Source organism: Amphimedon queenslandica, unplaced genomic scaffold (assembly GCF_000090795.2).
Source record: "Amphimedon queenslandica unplaced genomic scaffold, v1.1 AMPQUscaffold_7214_Cont20833, whole genome shotgun sequence".
In the NCBI taxonomy this organism is placed as follows: Eukaryota; Metazoa; Porifera; class Demospongiae; order Haplosclerida; family Niphatidae; genus Amphimedon; species Amphimedon queenslandica.
The window spans coordinates 651-2041 of record NW_003552500.1 but is presented as its reverse complement, the minus strand read 5'-3'; the positions used below and the strand labels follow the sequence as shown (position 1 = coordinate 2041).

General features: G+C 36.6%; 1 protein-coding gene across 1 annotated transcript; it reads left to right on the top strand.

The window, feature by feature from the left end:
• Window positions 1-76: 76 nt before the first annotated feature.
• Window positions 77-682, top strand: LOC105315891 (TNF receptor-associated factor 1-like). Its single transcript, XM_011410659.1, has one exon. It carries the CDS (start codon window positions 77-79, stop codon window positions 680-682), a length of 606 nt encoding a protein of 201 aa, XP_011408961.1.
• The last annotated feature ends 709 nt before the right edge of the window (window positions 683-1391 follow it).

Sequence of the window (1391 nt, the reverse complement as noted above, 5' to 3'; positions counted from 1 at the left end):
ACGTCAAAAAGTAGCTAAACTAGAGCAAGATAGTCAATGGTTGTTGAAAACCCATCTTCCATCAATAGAAAGCGAAATGACAAAAAAAATCGTAGTGTGGCACGACACGGCAGAAAATGATTTGAGAAAAGAATTGTCTGACTATATCGATGAAATCCTGTCATCAGGAGAGGAAAGCAATGAGGAAGATGATGATGATGATGCTTTAAGCCAAGGGTCAGGCAGTTTATGGGGATGGGGTGATGCTGACACTGTTAAACAAAAGCCAACCTCTATATACGAACTCAACAATTTCTTTAAGTTTAAATACAAAAAGAAAAGCTGTTTAAGCCCGTCATTTTATGCCGATCGCTACCATATGTGTTTACGAGTACATCCAAATGGCTATGGTAAGGGCGAGGGGAGTCATGTCTCTGTTTATGTGTGTTTACTTCAAGGAGTTTATGATCGTATGGTCTCGTGGCCTTTCAGAGGAGAAGTTATTATTGAATTATTGCACAATTCCAATGGGCAACCTCATAGAAGAGTTGTGAAATATGGGCATGATACTCCAATAGATTTCTCAACTGTGGCAAAGGGTCCAGCAAAAGGAAATGGCTGTCCTAAATTTATATCTAACCGGAAATTGAATAGCTACCGTGTTTCTGGCACTCTACGATTTCATATTTATGTAATGTGCTAATAGTTCTTATTATTGTCATAGCATTTAGTTCTTCCTTTTCAGAACAATGTGACTACTAGAGGCAAACATTAATTTTGTAGTTTTATAATTAGTATTCAAAAATAATTATTGTTTAATCGAAATTAAATGAATACAAAAACAAGAAGAAAGTGGTCAGGGTTGGGGCTAGTATTAATTAATAATTTGATTAGATTAAAACAATAAAAATAATAATTGCTTTATACAAAAAATACAGTCTCGCATTCTTCGAAAAAATATCATCAAAATTAAACCATCAAAGAGTGAACAAGTCATTAGGTGCCGTCCCAGAGCCAGCAGGATACTGGGACTGAGACACTACCCCACCTTGCCTCACCATCTGCTGGGGACCTGGAACATGTTGCATCCCCATGGACTGAGGCATCTGATTGGACGACATGTTGTACATGTTTTGTGTGGGCGGAGGGTACTGCCTTCCCCCTGGTTGGTAGGATTGCTGTTGTTGAAGTTGAAAATGTTTCAGGTCGAGTTTATTAAAAAATGCCTTCAGAAAGGAATAAAAAGTAAATAAGGGCCCCCCATGTGTATAATTGTGCCTTTATTATATGTATATGTCTTCAATAGTAAAGTGTTAGGTGTAAGCAGAAGTGTAATGTCAACACCGATAGGTTAAAAATAGCTAAATTTACAACATTAATAAAAACAATAAAAATAAATGCATCAGTATTAA